Here is a 14,735-nt window from a genome sequence, read left to right on the forward strand (position 1 = left end):
AAAGCAAATTCCTGAAAATGTTAGTGACCATGAAATTACCATGTTTTCCACTCACAAACATCTCGCTAATTGAGCAAATGTGGTGTGTGACGCTAATCCAATATACAGGGTTTCCACGGGTCATGGAATTTCTTGAATATCATGGAATTTTGGAAAGTCTTTTCCAGACATGGAAAGTCAGGGAATTTTATCCTTTTTGGGACAAAGTCATGGAATATCAGGGAATTTTGTTGTAGGAGTTTACAATTTACTTGCCAAAATACATGAACACAAATATGTCCACGCAGAACTGGTGTACATCTTGTTATTAGCTTTACTGCCTGCTTGAGGAGCCCAACTTTGTTTATTCAGTGCCCATTTATTCATCTCCTGCTCTAACAAAGTAAAAGATTCTTGAACGCTACATGACTGCTCTGAAATCATTGGTCGGTATATTGTACCATTCATTACATAGTAAGTCATCAAAATTCAGTTTTCTTTTCTCAGGGAAAAGTCATGAAATTTTACATTTGACTTAGAGTGGGAACCCTGAATATACCTTTTATCAAATTCAGTGATCTAGCTGTCCATTCAATGTGTGTGATAATTTGATTGGCTGTTCAGCTCAAATATCAACAACCTTTCATCAGGATAACAGACTGTATTTTTTAAGTTTTTACACAACAGAGACAATGTTCATCATACAATCTTTATTCATTTTGTAGATCTTTGTAAAAGTGATAATTGCACTATATTCAGATTTTATTTTTGATCAATATATTTACTATAAAAACAATAATATATTCATATAAGCATATATTACATTTGTATCAATAATATAATAAGATAGTTGATGACACACTTCTTGATTTCAACACTGAATGTGTGTGGAAAGTGCTTAGCACGTATAAGAAAATTATTTAGGGAAATGCTCGATTTCACAATGGAACTGCACTGTCCACGGCCATTTCATCACTTCATACTGACCAGTCTTTCAGTCAGACGGACTTAAGAAATAAATGTGTATTGCGGTCTAAGCGTAGGACATCTTTCCGAGGTAATTAGCTGGGACATAGCCCTTTTGGCCGTTGGCCTCAGCAAGCCACCAATCCTTGTTGCCTCCGAGGTCGTTAAACTGGAGGATGCGGACATGCTGGTACTCCTGAAGGGTCAGCTCCTGGTCACTGCGTGCTTGGAAAGCATACACTGCATAAAACTGCAAAGCAACAAGTTGATCAATTGTAGGTGGTGTTGCCTATTGGCTTAAAACAGATAAGCTCCCTGAATACCTAGTTTCCTGCATCACAACCCACCTGATTGGCCTTATTTTTATGGCTGGCAAAGATCACCAACAGATGGCACTGTTCATCTACCTCTAGGGTTACACTATTTTTGTCAGACATGGTGACATTCAAGGAACACAACTGACATGTAGACCACCTAGTGCATCCGGTCAGCATGTTTAAATAACTGAGGGTGTGATATGTTCATGATTATCAGACAATTCCAAGTGTGCCCAGCATAAACACTGACACAAACGTAGGGGAACTTATGCATTCTTAACATGTTACATGACAATAATGTCATAAATGTCAGATAGCTCTTATCTCTGAGACAGAAGCAATCCCTATGAACCTGACAGCTGCTAATTTCCTGTATATGCTGTGAGGTTTCTAATGATTAATTCTATAAGAGAGCTCTTCCTGCCATATGGCACACTGGATAATGGCATGTCATGATATGTCATATTTAAGTTACCTGCGATACACTGACAGCATTTTTCAAGACAGTATGTTGGAGTTATCTATATTGTTTTGCAGTTTGTTGCTATGTCAGGCTTATCTGGAATGGCCAGTGACATGTAACTGCAGGCAGCACAGTAGCATCACAAACATTTTAAGTACGCCTGATTTTTTTAAATTTATTTTTTTATCCTAAGCAGCCCTTCAACTAGGCATTCTCAGACAAGTTAATTTATTCTTAAAAATTGTATTCCCCAAACACTAAATACTGCAATTTTGTATTCCTCTAACACTGATAATGGCATGCAGGCATTGTTAGCATATTAGCAGTTTGAAATTCAGCAGATTCTAATTTTGTCCTCCCCAGATATTTGACAATACCAGTGTGGGAAACTTACCTGCTGGTCTTCACTGGTCTCAGCGTCCTCTGCGCTCTCTGGTTCCCCCTGCAGGCCAGAGAGGGTGGAGGTGCTGTCAGAGGTATGGAGGCTGAAACTGCGAAGGCTGCTGCTGCCGCTTCCTGACACAAACAGGCTCAGGTTGTCAAAGTCATCCGTCTGCTCCGCCTGTGCCCTCGCCTGCTCCCGCTGAGGGTTGTAGGCTTTCAGGAAGGACGAGTACACGTAGCCCCGCGTACCTGCCACACACACAAAGAGAGCTCTGTCTGTCAGGAGAGCAGAGGGGAAACCGGAGATCACCTCTGAACCACATGGGGAGTGAATGGCAGCTTTGTAAGAAAAAAGGTGATCCTAGCTCAGCTTATATGGGATCAGAGTCAGCAGATGGGGACCTGGATAGACAGTGGACTGAAGTTTGATATCTTATTTCAAAGTACTGAAATGTGGTAGGCAGTTAAAGTATGGTTCAACTTCAAAATATTGACTAATTGCTATTCACAGCATTGCAAAGTTCTATGTGGATTTTCTGTAAAGTGAAAACACACGTGCACACACATGGGTGCACAAGCCCACACACCCCCCCCCCACCTACCTCCCACTCCACACACACACCTACCCACACTGCCCCCCCCAACACCTACCCTACCCCCCCACTCACTCAGACCTGTTTGTCATCAACTGCACTATACACAAACTATTTTCCTAAGCCTTTTTTTCCATTGCATGAGAGAGTCACTGGGTTTTGCACAGCAAGGCATGCTGTGTTGATGTGGGTGCTGTTGCTCATGGCATAGATCACAGCATAGTTACAAACAGCAGGCTGGCCTTGTTGTGAGGCAACAGTCTTCAGGGGACAGGATTGAGCCTAGTTTGGAGAACTGTGACATTGCAATGCCTGCTGGGACTTTTCCACTGTTCTCACTGTGGAAAGCAGTTCTTCCAAGTGACATCCCTGCATTTCTTATCCCATGACTAAGATATTTAAATGAATTGTATAATAACATTAACTGAAGTAAAAAAGATTACATTTCCTCCACACCTCTAAAATATTCATTTTAGTGATAAATATATTCATGATATACTGTAGGACAAATAATTGTGTGACAGTTCTGTGCACTGAACAGAGGAGCATAATTGGTATGTGATACAAATATTTTTATATATATATATCGACAAATCATTTCAAAATAAAGAGCTCTTAGATTCATGTCTGTCACTCAGTGGAGATCACAGCATCCTAATGGAACACCTGTAACCTATAGAGACTCATTCTTATGATGCAGCTGGTTACACCGCACATATACGAATATTCACCCATATGTGCCCATATTCAAATGAAGATGCCTCCATTTTCATGTCGGTTGGAGCAAACATTTCATCTGACATAAAATGTCTTGACAAACATCCCTTCCTCCATCTCTCTCTCTCTCTCTCTCTCTCTATCTCTCACTCACTCACACACACACACACACAAACACACACCACACACTTACTGCCTGTGTGTACCAGCCAGCGGCTGCTGCTCCCCAGTGGGTCGTGGTCCTCCAGCAGGGCCACCAGCTCCCCCTCCAGCAGGCTCACGTCTTGCTCCTGACAGGCATTGCAGTTGCGCTTCAGCTGGTAGAGCCGCTGAGCAGGGTACTCCTCCAGCAGCCGGGCCCTGTGTCCTTCCTCCTGACGCTGAATCTCTGGGGCCTGCGGGGATTTGACAGAAGCACAGCCATCAGCGCCCATGACGGGCAGTGGCACCTGCTAACCAGTCCTCCAGGGTGGAGCACCACTGAGTAGTCTGCCGCCCTCTGGGAGCAAACGGTACAAAAGTACGCAATGAGTAACCAAGACCCAACAGCTTTATCACCGCACTGCACTTTGCTGACTAAGATAAGATCTCAACATTGTGCATTTAATTGACTTGTGATTAGATCAATGTAGAAAGGAGCTAGCCAAAGCCGAGACGAGTTATTAAAGAGGGTGTTCAGGTGATTATGCTGCGCTGAAACCCCCATTCAGGGTAATTATCACTGTTGAATTGTCACTGTTATCATGCCAGACACGTTTTACAGTGGCTCTCACACAGGGGTAACAGACATGTAGAATACTTGTTTGAGTTGTTATTTTTATATTTCTATAATTGCCATCTTGACATCACTTACCACTATTTTCTTGTCTCGTTTCTCGAAGCTCACTTTCCTCTCCATCAAGCGTTGTGCATTATCCTTGACGAAAGCGAGATTACCAATCTCCTCCATGATACTATTTTGGACTTCACTGATGTTTGACAAAGGTGCCTGAATATCACAATGAGAAACAATGAAAAATATTAATATTGCTAATTAAGAATCGAACTGAAGAAGGCAGAATTTCTAAATTCATTGTGCTTGTTTCTTTTGGTGTTTGTACTAGGTCACCACCTTAAATTAGGATACCTTCTCTGGCAAACCAGATGGAAATAACATTAATTTATCTATGTATCAGGTGCTAACCGGGAGCTGGTGGATGGAGGGGCATTTCTGCATGGCCATCTCCATCAGCTGCTGTAGTAGGGCCACCAAGAAGAAAAGGCAGTTGCTCAGGATGCTGCAAGCGGCCGCGTTGAACCTCTGCAGCTCCTCCACCAGCTGGGCATTGAGGGCTTGGTAGTCTCGGCCCGCCAGGCACGACTCCTCAGAAGGCGAGGGGGAAGAGGAAGAAGAGGAAGAAGAGGGGGAAGCGGAGGAGGAGGGGGAAGAACGTGACTCTAGACGACTGCAGTAGTCGAGCAGCTTGTCGTAGCGCTTCTGGATGAGCTTCTGCGGGGCGGCGAACATGCTCTGCAACGAGGACAGAGGGGCCAACACCTGCCGCTCCACTCTCTCCGTCTGTGGAGGACAGCAGCACAGAAACACACTCGCACTCAGAACAAGACAACATTGCAGCAAACACGCTCAAGGTAATGTATCTCATAGTAGAAAATAAGTATATTCAGACAGATAGATAGATAGATAGATAGATAGATAGATACTTATTAGGGGAAATTCAAGTAATATTCAGCAATGGATGTTCTTTAAATAGGGGGTGGACAGCTGGTAAAAGTGAGAAGCAGGATAAAAAAAAAATGTGGATGTTAAATAAAAAAAAGGAAGCAGGTGTAGCCAACAGAGAAGAGAAAATATAAGAAAACATAAAAATAAGGTGGATTTCATACATCTTTTCAAACTGATACAAGTTAAGCAAAACAACTCACAAAGTGCTTATACGGGTCTATGGTAGTATTGTCATTCTTGGTTCTGTGAAACCCATGGGTGTCTATTACGTCTGGATCCATCATAATTTTTCCAAGATCATCGGCATTCTGTGCGGTCACAGATACCATTTCCTGAAAAAGAAAGACATGAGGGTGTTACCTTTGCCACATCTACTGTATGTAGAGAAAATTAAAACCTCATAATTTGTCTACACTTAAACAGAACAAGAACATTCTAGGAGAACTATTCAGTGGTTTTAGGGGAAAGTACCTGTGCCTGCTGCAAGTAATACAGGACATTTTTGACCAGCAGTCGCACAGATTTCTCCAGGCTGCGAAACAACTTCTCCTCCTTATCAAACAGTTCATCTCGAACCTACATACAAAATAGTGTTATTTGTCATTCCAGTGGGAAACCTATGTGGCATATTTATGTCTATAACATAAAATTTCAACTGAATGTATATCCTCAAATGTAAATGACTACATACAAATTAACATTAACAAACAAACACAGCTGCACTTCAGTGCTTTAATCAGTACCTGTGGCTCGACGCCTGTGAGGAACTTCAGGTAACCTGTAAACCTATCTGACTTCTTCCTGATGGAGTGGATGCTGAACTTGTTCAGCCTGCCTTTCAAGGTGCCCTCTTCATCGCTCCTTTTGTACTTCATTACTGAACACAGAGACAGTACACAATTGATTCACACATTGTACTTATTTCTATTCATCAAAATGGCAGTGATTTTTCACATTGATATGAGAAGATATGGCAGAGAACAGTAGAGATACAGTACACTGAGGCTGGCAACTGGCTTTTGGCATTGCCACTGTGCCCCCTATGAGATCACCCTTACCAATGTCTTTCCCTCTCTTGAACTCATTGATGTTCAGGTTTATGATCTTGGCTGCAGTGAGGGCCTCTTGCAGTGGCTGGCGGTCGGGGTGGTCATCGGGCGTAGCCTGCCAAAGCTCGGCCAGTAACAGGGGATATTTCATGATCCGCTGGACCGGCTTGATAAGGAGAGAGCCCATGTCCAGCAGGTTGGATTTTCCTCTGAGGTAAAATTCAGGAGATATCAGTACCAACCACATACCAAATAGACATCTGAAGGAATATATTCACAAACACATTTGAAAGATTTTTGTCATAAACAAATGTGTTGCATGGTTTGTCAGAATGTGTACTTACTCTTGTTCATATATCTTCCTGTAAAGTGAAATTAAACACAGTTATTATCACTCTGAGGGATGATATTTCAAATTATGATACTGGAAATGAAATAATGAAAATGTCTGCATTTACTTTAGTGAACTTGTACATGTCCTGAACTGTTGCTGAATCTCCTTCTCCTTCTCATAGGACTTGAGCAAGGTGTTGGCATCATCGTGATGATAGCAGTATATTTTATAGACTTCCTCTAATACAGCTTTGGCCTGGATGAAAACCTCTCCTGATGTGTGAACACAAAGCAAAACAGAGCAGGTGAAATCCCTCACACATTAGGCGATTGTGTCATTTCTCAGTGGTGGTATGCTTCTGTTATACTGAATACTTCCCCCTTAACATAACTGTGTGAACTTCAGCTTTATTCCAGAGACAGGTCAGCAACTTTACACCTTATCTAGTGGTGCGGAAACAACTGAAAGCTGCTGGGCATAGCACAAGATCCTGGGCCCCTGCATAGGCAGTCCTGATGGGCCCCCATGTTCCTCAACCCAGGTAAAATAAAATATATTCCAGACTTTTACCTCCCTTGGGCCCCTATAATCAGTAGTGGTTTTACCCCCAGTCCGATGCCCCTGTGTTTGACTGCTGAGAGGTTACCTGTGAGTACTGCCTGGGGGTCAGGCTCGGCAGTGGCCTCCTGAAGCCGGTGTAGGAGCTCAGCTGAGACGGCACACACTGACTCCATGTTGGTGAACAGGCGGTCCACATCCACTACCTACAGGCCGAGCAGAGATAAAAGATATACTGTTAACAAACTCCACTGGTTCCACTAGCTCTCATCAGTTTCTTGAAAAAAAAGTTGTCCTATGCAATGTTGCATGAATCAATGCTCAGATGTGATATATGTTTTCTCCAGTGAGGGCAGGACTGTACCTGAGCTACTCGAAGAGGTTGTAACACCTCTCTAATGCACAGTTCCAGGTCGGTCAAGAAATCACTTTCAGTTTTCACCAGCTCTTCAATAACCTTGGCCCTCTTGGCCATCTTCCTCTGCCGAACCTCCTCGGGGTCAAGTGCAAGGGACGAGAGGTCATGAGGAGCCATCTTCTCTGATGGGACAAGAAATGTACACAGTGAAGGATGAGTATTCTGGCGAATAATAATGCTTGTTGGATTTTCCATTAATATTACATGGCTGGTATATTAAGGGCATATTAATACTTAAAAAAGGCTGGTTGAAAATTAAAATGATATGATACCTACAGAACATGTGAATATGCATTTATATAATGAGAAGTGTCTTGTATGGAACAGTAGGTGGACGTGAAAGTACACATAAATCTAGCTCTGTTTGCCTGACATGCAGCCAGACTCCAGCCCGTGGATACACAGATCTAATGACTTTGACTGGATGCCAGCCACCTTCATTAGAATTTCAGTCAGGTTCTCTCTTTTTTTCCTCTCTCTCTTTTTATCGCTCAGAGCGGCTAATCTGTCTCTCGCTGCCTGCACTTTGCATTTGAGACGAGGCCTGAACGTGTGTTCAGGGAAGAGTGATGTTTCCGCACCACCTCATCGCCTCGCTTCTTCCTCTCAGAGAGAGAGAGAGAGAGAGAAAGAACAAGAAAGACTAAATTCACTGGTAGAGAGAGAGAGAGAGAGAGAGAGAGAGAGAGAGAGAGAGAGAGCTAGAGAAGGAAGAGAGGCAGGCAGACATGTCCTGGTATCAGGTTACAGAAGTCATCACCGTGGTGATGTAATGTCATGGCACTGCAGACATTCCAGTTGCTTCAGCTGGAGGAAGTACCTGACAACTTCATGCCACGCCCACATCCAATGAGCACAAACATAAACTCTTTCTCCAAACAGTCAAACAGCATACTGTTTGGAGAAAGCTTAAGAAGCTCATAGTGTATGACGTAGACAGTCATTGGCACCAAGAAAGTGATGGGCACAGTGAAAGCCAGTATATGTTATGGTCAGATATCTCTAAAGAATCTTCTCATTTATTACCCCAGGTAACACATTCCTATCTGGAATACAAACAATCCATATGAAAACAATGCCATTTGAAAGGGCTTTCCTTCCTACAATTCTCAACTATTTTATACGCTTAAAAATATTTGCTATATTGGTGACTCAATATTTGTTCCATTGGTGAGAGGGATGGCAGTGGTATTCTGTGAGCTTTCCTATGAATGAAAATAGAGGACAATAAGCCTGTCAATCTCACAGAGGCGTACGGGAGTAAACTGGATACTGCCGCCCCCACCCATGATATCACCTTACAAGTGTCCACTATGTTTCAACTGCTTTAAATGCTAAATACTTTCATACTATTCTCATTTACTAGACAGCTCATGGACATTCAGACGTGTTTTTGTGAGAAAAAAACTGACTGTGAGAATGTTCAAAGTCCTACTGGAAGCAATGCTCGTCAGCCTCAATGAGAAGTGAAAGGGTCCACCCGTGAGAATGTGAACTGAGCTTCCTTTTTTTTTCGCCTCTAGCTATAACTTGACAAAAAAGCAGCACATTTGGCAGCATCTACTTGACCTCAAATAGTGTTGTATAAGACAATACAAAGTAAAACCAGACAGAACTTCAGTTTAAATCTGTAGTGCAAAATACCCTCCATTGGTAGAGATTTCCCATGAAAGTAGATAGCCTTTCACAGACTGTCCCATTTAAGCTTCCAGAAGACTGGCCTAGCTGGATTGCATGTCACCAAGAGGGAAAATGACATGTTGAGAACCAGGGTCTGTCTTCATAAACAATGGTACTTTGATGGATGTCAGCAGTCCAAACCAAACCTCAGGAGTGAGAAAGGTGGTTGGGAAGGATTTCCCTTCTGGCCAGGTCACTATACCTGTGGAGTGCGGGGCATGAGAATGTCTAATAAACCAGTTGACTTCAGACACTTCTGAACGAAGCTAATCTTCTCTCCCCTCACTGAGATCTGGAGGGAGGCCTGGCTTAGTTTAAGCATCTGGTTGACCATCTCACATTGTCTCTGGAGGTGGCATGCATGTGAGTTGAGCTATATTGAGATTTATTGATGAAGGGCACTCTCTCCTTAGCTATGCACACACACACACACACATACACACCTACATGACAAGACACACACATACCCATACACAAAAATGCTGATTTATAAACTAAGATGCTAAACCTGCTAAACAAGTAAGGAGAGTATGCACCAGAAAGAGTGAATGGTTGTAATTATTATGACCTAACCAACCAGTGCTACCGTGAAGGGAAGTCATTGTTCTGCAAGTCCTATATTTCCTCATTCAGTGAAGTCATCCCAGCTCTTGCACGGCTAAGACCAAATGAGTAGACCAAGGTCAGTCAAACTAGAACCTGCTGTAAGGGGTTTTGCAGACAGGGATATTGTATTGCCTTCAGGCACATAACAAGAAAGCTGTAGAAAGTGCTGATGTGCTGTTTACTGCCACTATTTTACCTACATAACGAGCCAGCTGATCTCCTGGCATTTAGAACATTACAAAAAGAAAGGCCTATTTGTTTGCCTCACTTTATCAGTGACTATACACTTAAGTCTGTCAGACCATTCTTAATTACAAGTTTTAGTGCATCACTGTAAATACCAACCAGACAAGTAGCACAAGATTGCCATCATAGTTTTCTTTAAAGCATTACCAATGATTTTCTGTCTTGCCTGCAGGTCTGCATTCCTATTGTGTGTGACACACAGACCTTTGTCATAGAGACAGGCATGGCAGGTTCTCCTGAAATGCTGAGGTCTCGTTTTCTGTAACCTCAGAAAGTAGTATTTTTTTATGACATTGCAGCCCAGTTGATTTGATCCATCAAAAGATAGAGGAAGGACATAATTGCAGCTATCCCCAATGTTCGCTTTACTAATAGCATGGACCCTGTCATGTGTTTCGCTATTCTTGCACTGACAACATATAGATTCCATGTAGTAAGCTCAGTGATATTATGCACAGTGGAGTTGCCATAGTGAAGTCCCAATCAAAGGTTACTTCTCCTTCTTGTTTACGCCAAGCCTGTTGGCCGGCCCTTCCCAACACTACCGGGAGGCCGGTTTGCATATGTGACATGACATCATCCCAAAGGAATTGCTTCATCCTCCACATACAACAGGTGCTCAGCATCACATGCACAGGCCATACACACCACAAGACGGTGTCACATTATGGAACTAGTAGAACCTGAGATGAAAGGCATTTTCACTGGCAGTGTTATTCACTAGAGCTAACATAAGCACAGCATATGTGATGTGGGTCTAAGGATAGCGTACCTTTGAGCTTGGCGCTGTACTCTGTCTTATCCGACTGGCTCCTTCTGATCAGTGTCCCAATATTAATATCGCCTTTGGAGCTGTCATCGTCCACGATGGTGTCTGTTTTCCTCCTCTCTAGGTACCTGAGTAAAAGCCTGCTTCTCCTTTTTATCGTCTTGTCCTTCTCCTTCTCCTTCTTCTCCTCTTTCTCCCTTTCGATCCCGCTGGCCTCTTTGGGATCCATGGTGAACCCCTCGCCCCCCTCCTGTCGTCTCTCTGGCTGGCCCAGGGAGAGAGAGACACTATGTGCGTGCTTGGGAAAGGCAACAGGTGTAGCACTGCTGTGTACACTAGCAACCTGCTGCATACAGGTAACTCCTCCCCCTGGTCTTTCTATCTTACCTGCCACAGAGGAGACCTGGAGGCCACGCCCCCTCTCCTGCACTGCTATGCGTCATCACTAGAGGTACCTATGTCCATGGAGACAGAGAGAACAGGCAGAAAACAGAGAGAGAAAGTGCCATGGAACAACAGATAATGCCACTGAAGAAGAGGAAAGGAAGACGTTGGAAGTGCTCGTAGCCCTTATGCATTATTCTTCCACCTGAATATCTCAAGTGCCACAACATTAAAACTCAACACAGTGTCTGTAAAGAGATTTGTGGACCATAGTAGCTTATTTGCATATTTGCCATAGAGGTGACATGTAAATTTTGATGAACACTTCTAAGGCCAAGCAGAAACCAGAGCAATTGAACTGTTCAATGCTTCACTTAAGGGAAGAGGAGAGATAGACTTCTCTGCATAGTCTGTCTGCCTCTTCACCCCCTCCATGTTTGGATACTGTCTGTCCACTAGCCATTTTTTACCACTGTCTTTCTGCCTCACTGTTTGCGTGCTATATTAGCACATATGCATAACCCCTCCCTCCATGCCACATAGCCGAACTGTGGCCACACTTTTTCTTAATATAGTTATACACAGTATATAGATATATAGACTTTATTCTTGCACTGTTGCACTGTTGGACTTACTCATTTGCACTATCACCATGACACTCACTCACACAGAGCACCTTACCTTGCCTTACTATGCACAGAGAATCACAGGTTCAGTCCCTGCCTCAGTCATTGCAAGCTCCTCTTGATTGATTAATCACCCACTATGTGGATACTGTTTTTTAGAATTGATTTAGATTAAGTGTTAGTTAGTATAATTTGTATTTTAGTATATTTAGTATATTCTTTATCTTCTACTGTCCTTATTGCTTAGTTGTGTTTTTTATATTATATACTTTTCATTACTTTTTCTGCTGTAGTGAATGTGTGTGTGTTGTCTGTATGCTACTGAGACCTTGAAATTCCCCTGGGGATCAATAAAGTATCTATCTACCTATCTATCTATCTAAACAACATTCAAACACCGCTCAGAGTCTCCTTTAAAAATCCTACTTCTTGGATTTCATGGCTGTATCCTCATGTACAGGGTTCTCACTCTAAGTCAATTGTAAAATTCCCCTGACTTTCCCTGACAAAAAACCTGAATTTCCATTACTTGCTATAACGAATAGTAGTATATACCAACCAATGATTTCAGAGAAGCGCGTAGCTTTCAAGAATCTTTTACTTTTTTAGTGCAGAAGATGAATAAAAAGGGCATTGAGTAAACAAAGCTGAGCTACTCAAACAAGTAGTAAAGCTAATAACCAGATATACACAAATTATGGAAATATAGTTGCATTATTGTATTTTTAAACTTTACACGGCTACACAATATTCCATGACTTTGGCCCAAAGATGATAAAATTCCCTGACTTTCCATGTCTGGAATGGACTTTCCAAAATTCCATGATATTCCAGAAATGCCATGATGGTTGAAGTAATTGTGCTCTTATTTGGCCATTTAAAAGTAAATCAACACATTAAACTAATAACTAACTTCTCTAAACCTACCAGCATAACATCACTCTTGAGATTTGAAAAGGTTTCAAAGGTTGTTTAGTAGAACTGTGACACGTAAAGACTTGAGGTAGACCAAAGTCTGTATTTAAAAAATGGTTAATCATATCAACCATTATTTTGTTAAGGACACTGTCATGTGGTTTAAGTCAGCTCAGCACTGAACAAAGAGGTATGATCAACAATGACCTCATAGGTAGAGTAAAATAATGGCCAAGGGAAATGTGACATGAAACAGGATCATAAAATGCTCTGAAGCCAAGGTAAACACTGGCAAAGCTCTGCTATCAGATGTTGAGATATTGACAGTGGTGAACTATGACAACAAGCCCCTTCAAATGGCAGAGAAGGCCACACACTAAGGGGAAGCGGTATTTTATTGCTGGGTCTGTAAAATAAAATCCATCATAGTAATATTTTTTATTAATGTTTAACACAGCAAAGTGTTTCTCTGTAGCAGTTTAGCGACCTATTTAAACAAAGTTTTCTGTTCTCACATGACTCAGAAATACTAGCTAACTAGCTTGGCGTGAGTGAGGGGAGGAGTAACTGAGAGTACTCTGTAACTTTCAGTAACTATTAACAAGATTATTTACATGAATAGAAATATATTCGGTCACATAAGCATCACACTTTGTTCAACAAAATCGTTCTAAACCTGTTTTAATGTCAGCATTGTAAATGTGGTTGTATTTTACCAGGAGACACAGTAAACAACTGTTGTGGAAGGTGGTGGTGAAAAAAGATGACCATTGCCAGTAAATTCACAGGTGCCACATATATTGCACATGTGGGGAAAACGTTAGCAATGCACAGTGTGGAATGTTTATTCAGTAAATAATACCAACAGAGTTTAAATGCTACCATTGACTTTCCATATACAGTATACAAAAATACTAAGACAAGACTTGTATCAGGAAACCAAACAGACTGAGTTCATTATGAATCGTTCATAACACATCTAGTACCCAGAGTTCATTAGTAAATACCTGTCTCATAGGCCGACTTTTGATTTCATCAGTGCCCGAGCAATGAGAATGGAAGGTTGTTTGAGATGTGCCATTTTACTTTTCTGTAGTGTAAACAGCAGGTCTCATGTCAGATGAAATCCTACATCACAGTCACTCACCTTTACTAGTGAGATCAGTAACACATAGCCTACACACAGCACTTCATGTGGAAACCTGACATGGAAATGGTGGATACAAAAGATGTCAGAGTGTAGTGCAACACATATTTACTAGTTTTCTGGCACTGAATGTGCCTGATATCTTTTGTTTGAACAAATAGTGAGGTAGACAATAAAGAAGGGGAGAGATTAATCTAATGTGCATGTTTGTTTACTCAGCACCAAGCACAGACAGCCGATAAGGACTGTAGTCTCTGAATCTGCTGGTTTAATTACACTTAGGCCATTACACTCTTCAGGATGTGCTAAAAATAATACATACACAAAGGAAGGCCTACGATGCAGATAGACCATTACTATAGTGACCATTGTGAATACAATCTGAGGCAGCACGATGCCATGCTGGTGCTCTCAAGGGGTGCTGAAATAAACTGAGCTACTTTAGTAGGCCTACAAGTGTGGGACACTACCTTACCAAAAAAATGCTGAAGAGTAAAGTACCTCTTCCAGCATGCACGCATATGCGCATGCACACACACACACACACACAGAGAGAGAGAGAGAGAGAGAGAGAGAGACACACACACACACACCCACACCTAACCTGAGTTACATAATGACATTGGGTTTAGTGTACTTTGGTAACACTAAAACATACAGATAGGCTAGTGTTTACTAAAGCCAGCACATGATGTCAGGAAAACAAACACTGGCAGTTGTGCCACTATTTTTGACTGTTTCAACCACAAGTGTGCTGCACTCCTTTTTCAAAAAGCCCTCTCAGTTTAAAAAGCACTCTGAAAATTAACTTGGGCTACTGTAGGAATTAAATGGACCTGTTATTTAGGCTATGTTATGGAA

At 42.0% G+C, this 14,735-nt stretch overlaps 1 protein-coding gene across 1 annotated transcript; it reads right to left on the reverse strand.

Annotated features, from left to right (window-relative positions):
• Positions 1-646: 646 nt before the first annotated feature.
• On the reverse strand, positions 647-11,104 carry arhgef38 (Rho guanine nucleotide exchange factor (GEF) 38). The gene is made up of 14 exons (XM_048244951.1): positions 10,806-11,104; positions 7,448-7,623; positions 7,172-7,289; positions 6,650-6,797; positions 6,536-6,553; positions 6,201-6,400; positions 5,886-6,019; positions 5,614-5,718; positions 5,343-5,474; positions 4,603-4,977; positions 4,273-4,407; positions 3,613-3,814; positions 2,120-2,358; positions 647-1,195 (listed from the first exon to the last, which is right to left on the reverse strand). Exons 1-14 carry the CDS (start codon positions 11,029-11,031, stop codon positions 1,013-1,015), a joined length of 2,391 nt encoding a protein of 796 aa, XP_048100908.1. The 5' UTR covers positions 11,032-11,104; the 3' UTR covers positions 647-1,012.
• Between the last annotated feature and the right edge of the window lie 3,631 nt (positions 11,105-14,735).

Source organism: Alosa alosa, chromosome 1 (genome assembly GCF_017589495.1).
Source record: "Alosa alosa isolate M-15738 ecotype Scorff River chromosome 1, AALO_Geno_1.1, whole genome shotgun sequence".
NCBI classification, from domain to species: domain Eukaryota; kingdom Metazoa; phylum Chordata; class Actinopteri; order Clupeiformes; family Clupeidae; genus Alosa; species Alosa alosa.

Excerpts from the sequence above, each read along its gene's own strand:
- arhgef38 (XM_048244951.1), bottom strand. The coding sequence starts at position 11,031 with ATGGATCCCAAAGAGGCCAGCGGGATCGAAAGGGAGAAAGAGGAGAAG. Across the intron at positions 5,475-5,613 it reads ATTACTTGCAGCAGGCACAG|GAAATGGTATCTGTGACCGC; the intron begins GTACTTTCCCCT and ends TTTCTTTTTCAG. Across the intron at positions 4,978-5,342 it reads TAGACCCGTATAAGCACTTT|ACGGAGAGAGTGGAGCGGCA; the intron begins GTGAGTTGTTTT and ends TGTCCTCCACAG.